This window comes from Danio rerio, chromosome 7, assembly GCF_052040795.2.
Source record: "Danio rerio strain M-AB ecotype USA chromosome 7, GRCz13ab, whole genome shotgun sequence".
NCBI lineage: Eukaryota > Metazoa > Chordata > Actinopteri > Cypriniformes > Danionidae > Danio > Danio rerio.
The window spans coordinates 75,086,501-75,092,500 of NC_141027.1; the positions used below are offsets into that span (position 1 = coordinate 75,086,501).

The 6,000-nt window shown below is 34.1% G+C and overlaps 2 protein-coding genes across 2 annotated transcripts in view; both read right to left on the minus strand.

The window, feature by feature from the left end:
* LOC147836223 (uncharacterized) overlaps positions 1-1,782 on the minus strand; it is a 41,684-nt gene extending 39,902 nt beyond the window's left edge. The window contains exon 1 of the mRNA XM_087260105.1: positions 1,684-1,782. Within this exon, the coding sequence (XP_087116231.1) occupies positions 1,684-1,782 (99 nt within the window). The remainder of the gene's footprint in view (positions 1-1,683) is intronic.
* The window catches only part of LOC147843282 (uncharacterized), a 513,583-nt gene that overhangs the window by 324,255 nt on the left and 183,328 nt on the right, over positions 1-6,000 (minus strand). The window lies entirely within an intron of this gene.

Here is a 6,000-nt window from a genome sequence, read left to right on the forward strand (position 1 = left end):
GCATCTGAGCAATAACTCTCACCTTTTGTACAAACACACACACACGAACACAGAAAGAAACCTGAATATCATCGACGATTTCCTCCAATCTGGGCGTGTATGTTTCAATTGCCTGTAAGGCGATGTCCACATGTCTATATTTTAGTTTGAAATCGCATATTTTTTCTCTCCATTTTGGCCTTCCGTCCACACTGAGATGTTGTTTTGAGGAAACAAAAACATATCTTGTTGAAAACGCTGTCCATTTTCGTTTTCATGTTGCAGTGTGGACTGTGAAAACGGAGGCTTTTTGAAAACGACTACGTATTGTAGTCATGTGACCAATTCAGCTAACATGCTGGATGACATTGTAAAGCAGATTTTTTGGATGATGTTTGCTTTCACATGCTCCATGTTGCCTTTTCAAAAGACTGGAAGCTCGGCGGAAGCAGACGACAGTTGCGACATTTTGCTGCAACGTTTCACAGAGATGGAAAGTAAATAAACGTGTGACAGATACGACGCAGATAAAAGCGTTTTACTTCTATGCGTATACGCAGTACATAAACAAAAGTGTTCTCAGTCGTTTTTATGTGGATGACGGATAGGATTAAAAACAATAGTGTGGACATGTAGTTTTTTATAAATTTGTAAATCGCTCAATTTTTTTTATTTGCAAAACTTTCTTTTATTTTGCAAGTATATATGGCCCTAGATTGAAACCATAGACAAGACTTGTGTCAGGTATTGTATAATCCCAACTAACTGTAGCATATCTTGCGAAGTGACTAGTGCGGACACACACATTGCGATATCAATGATGAAACGATATATTGTGCAGCTCCAGTTTAAAGCTCTATTTAGAGGCTAGGTAAATTAGATTTACTAGGCAGGTTGGGTTAATTGTCATTAGTTTAATCTGTAACCAATGAGAAAAAAAATGATTAAGAAGGCTATTAATATTGACCTTAAAAATTGTAGAACTACTTTTATTCCAACTAAACTAAAAGAAATAAGACTTTCAATTCAATTAAATTCAATTCAGCTTTATTTGTATAGCGCTTTTGTAGATGTAGATTGTGTCAAAGCAGCTTCACATAAATGGTCATAGTAACTGGAACAGTGTAGTTCAGTTTTTAGTGTTTAAATTCAGTTTAGTTCAGTTTAGCTCAGTTCAGTGTCCTTGGATTAAAAAAAAAATTCCAACTAAACTAAAAGAAATAAGACTTTCCTTGGGAAAAAAAATCCAACCAAACTAAAAGAAATAAGACTTTCCTTGGATTAAAAAAAAAAAAAAAATTAAGAAAATAATGTGAACATTTCACTGTTCCCTTAATCATCTCTTGGGAAATATTTGAAGGAAAAAAAATCACTGGGGTGGCTAATGATTCAGTCAACTGTACATCTCACAGGGCAAATCAGTCACCATTCACTTAGTATTGAGGGTCGGCACAGCAGGTCTGATTCACACTGATGCTTCAATGAATTTGTTTTGTCCGTCTGCCAATACCCATGAAGGCAAGTTATCAATAACGTCACCTAGATCTCTATTGATACAATTAAAAGGCAAGGAATCCATACACACGGCCCTCGGCTCTCTCTCTCTCTCTTTTCACTGCCTCTTTCCCTCTCTCTTTCTTTTGCTCATGTTCAGCCAAGCGCATACAGGATATTAGCTCCTCTCCTGGCAAATTTGCTTTTCACATCTTTTTCTTTCTTCTTCCTCTTCCAGTTCTTGGAAGGACTTGTTATTGAGCTTAGTGTCCACAAATGCCATTGATCCGAGCCGCCACTCCGATCCATACCCGAGAGCTTTAACACCCTCTCAGCATGTAAGTAATACTAATCCCGCTCAACTTGTGGAGCCATTGATTTTATGGATCTCCCCCGAAAGTTGTGATAATGATATATCATTGTTAAATTTGGTAGAACAAACTGCTTTGCCAATCGCCGTATGTACGCAGGGGGTGAGGATTCGGAAAGGGTGCAGATTTTTTCAGCCTTTTTGCTTTAGGTGACACTTTTTATTTATTTTTCTTTTTTTTTTTTGGTTTCTGCTCTGTGTGTGTGTGTGTGTGTTTTTTTTTTTTTAGAAACTGCTGCTGCGAAGGAGGATGTGCAGGGTTCCTTAACTACTGATAGCGCTGTAACATAATTTAGATGTAAACTTAAACATAAAATTATTTATAATGTAAAGAAATCTTTATTTTGATAAATTGATATATTAAGACTTTACAGTATTTGCTCATGCTATGACACAAATAAATGCATGTAAATGAATGAATAGATAAATTAATAAATTAAAAAAAATAAAAAATGCAGATTGACAGACATAAAATAAAATTGTCTTAACATTTTACTATGAAATAAATTAATAAATAAATATAAATAAATAAAAAAATAAAAAAATAAATAAATGAAAGAATGAATGAAAAAAAAACTTTGAAAAGAAAAAAAAATATTAAAACATGCAGAACTACAGACAAAATAAAATTGTATTAAAATTTTACTATAAATTAATGAATAAATAAATAAACTTATTTTATTCACCAAATAATAAATTCAATTAAAAAAATAAGAAATAAACACACTAACAGTCTAACTAACTTGGATGATATATTCAGCATTAAAAAAATATAACATGCAAAAATAAAGATTCATTTATTTACTTATTTATTATTGTAATTTTTTTCAAAAGAGCATTACTCCAGCAATTTAGAAAATTATTTTAATGTTTATTATTAAACATAATATATTTTGAATTCATTTGAATTTGAATTTAAACTCAAATATAAAATTATTTTTAATTGAATTTTTTTGTCTTTTGTTTTTGATAAATCGATATTTTAAAACTTTCCAGTTTTTTTCTCATGCTAATAAACAAACAAACTTAAGATGGTTTATTCAACAACAAAAAATGTAAAACATGCAGATCTATACAAGTCCAAAAACATGCGAAATAGGTGAATTGGGAAGGCTAAATTGTCCGTAGTGTATCTGTTTGAATGAGTGATTATGGATGTTTCCCAGTGATGGGTAAGGGCATATGCTGGATAACTTGGCGGTTCATTCCACTGTGGCGACCCCAGATTAATAAAGGGACTTAGCCGAAAAGAAAATAAATAAATGAATTAATAATTAAATAAATTTTTAAATAAATAAATAAACTAACAGGATGATTTATTTAACAACAAAAAATTCAAAATATGCAGAACTAAAGATTTTTTTTAAATTATTTTCTAAAGCATCAGCATTATAATACTGCAGTATTGAAAATACTTTCAAGTTCAAACTTTTAAATGATACTTTCTGCATTTATTTAAATTTGATCTAAAGTTATAGCATTTGTGTTGTGTATTTATGTTGTGTCATTTCTTTAATTTTTACTAAAACGAGTTTAATATTACTATATATTTGTTTGTTAGTCTGATTTATTAAAGCTTTTGCTTGGCTGGATTGATTGGATTTACAATTTTTTTAGGGTAAGTGGTGGTAGACAATTTTTTTGAGTTAAATTTAAACAAACAATATTAAGTTGAACATTACTAAATTTAATTTGTTTGTTTAAATTCAACACATATAAATAGTTTGCAACCATTTTTTATTATTATTATTAATATTTTTTTTCCTAGCTTTCAACTAGCTGAAATAAGATGAGTTTTAGCCAGAGCCCTGACTTAAAGAGTGTATTACGCATGTTAACGACAGTTAAAGAGATATTCCTACTGAAAATGAAAATGTCCTCACCATTTACTCACCCTCAAGTGGTTCTGCTGAACACAAAGGAAGATATTCTGAAGAGTAGTGGAAACCAGCAGCCACTGACATCCATTGTAGAAATACAATCCAGTTTCTTCCAGCATTCTTCAGAATATCTCCTTTTGTGTTCAACAGTAGAAAGAAACTCCAACTGGTTTGGAACAAGTGGAGTGAGAATAAATGATGATATATATATATATATATATATATATATATATATATATATATATATATATATATATATATATATATATATATATATATATATATTTAGGTGAACTATACCTTTAACGCATCAATTTAATGACCAACAGTAAAGAAATCAACCTTTTGTTGGGTGGCACAGTGGCTCAGTGGTTAGCATTGTTGCCTCACAGCAAGGAGGTCGCTAGTTCGAATCACCGCTGGCCCAGTTGGCATTTCTGTGTGGAGTTTGCATGTTCTCCCTGTGTTGATGTGGGTTTCCCCTACAGTCACATTGGGTAAACTAAATTGGCCACAGTGTATGAGTGTGTGTGAATGAGTGCACGGGTGTTTCCCAGTACTGGGTTGTGGCTTGCAGGGCATCCGCTGAGTAAATCAAATGCCACAATAGTTGGCAGTTCATTCCGCTGTGATGACCCTTGATAAATAAGAGACTAAACTGAAGGAAAATTAATGAAAAAACACCTTTTGTCATAATTTCTGGAAGTACAAATAACAAAAGCAAAATCATAGAGGCCTTTAAAATTTTACTTTATCAATAGAGGACTTTGGAGTTACAAAGGTTTAGAGTCGCTATATGCTTAAACATCTCATTCTGAGAGAAATCAAACCAAAAAACAGCCCAGTTTAGGCTGAAACGTATATATATTTGAAGGTGTTGTTTACAGTGTGGAATTTGCAACACAAAAGGGTCAATCTGTTGGATTCCTTCCCCTATATTTCCTCCACAGCACAGGCAGACCCGCTTTTGACTCTTCAAACCGGTTGAATAGCAAAACACGTCTTTGCTCCTCATAGCACTTTTACCCCGATGACTTAAAAAGCAGCATCGCTGGCAGGAATACGCTTTTTGTTGGGTTGTTTCGCCAGAAGACAGAACGCTTTTCTTCTCCTAACTGACAGTGTGCAACAACAACATATACATCTAAACAAAACCTAGTTAAATCCCAGTTGATTACCAATGCAAAGTATAGAGGTGACAAATAGTTTAAATAAGCCCTACAGCATTTGATACCTCCCTGGGCTACAGCGAGGAGAGAAACTTCACCGAAGGCGCTATCTCTTATACATAGAAAAATAGCAAACCAGCGGGGTGAATAAAGTTTACCGAGGCAGCATCCCTCTTAATAATAGCCGAGGCACACAAAGTGATTAGAGCTGGACAGTAATGGATTACATGTAATCTGGATTACATATTAAGATTTGTATTAAATACACTGAACTAGAGATACTTTTTGTAGATTACATTATTAATTACCATTTAAACAATGACAGTAAGTTGCTTTTAATTCGTTGATTCTCCTATATTTTTACCTTTTGAGGTTTTACGTTTATTAACCCTGCTGAAAAATCCAGCTTAAACCAGCCTAGACTGGTTAGCTGGTTTTAGCTGGTCGACCAGGCTAGTTTTAGAGGGGTTTTGGCCATTTCCAGGCTGGTTTTCAGCCATTTCCAGACTGGTCTTAGTTGGTCAGGCTGGAAAATTACCAGCTAAATCCAGCTAAAACGAGCTTGACCAGCCTGGTTTAAGCTGTACATAGTTGGTTTAGGCTGGGAAATATATATATATACTTAAGATATACTTTTGCACACATTACATACAGTATCACTGTTTTATCTGCTGCACCACTGACTGTAAAATTCTTCCACAAAGAAGTGACGGGAAGCTATGCTAAGGTTGACTAGCTTAGCATATATCTCGCTGTCTGCAAGTGACAGTAATTTAAACGTACCATAAAACTCCTATAAGTGCATACAATTTGACACAACTACACAAGCATCGTTTTAACCTTTATAACCGAACGTTAACCCTGCTGAAAAATCCAGCTTAAACCAGCCTAGACTGGTTGGCTGGTTTTAGCTGATTGACCAGCCTGGTTTTAGAGGGGTATTGGCCATTTCCAGGCTGGTTTCCAGCCATTTCCAGCCTGGTCTTAGCTGGTCAGGCTGGAAAATGACCAGCCAAATCCAGCTAAAACCAGCTCGACCAGCCTGGTTTAAGCTGGATATAGCTGGTTTTGGCTGGACTTCCAGCTTGGCTAAGCTGGTCAAGCTGGT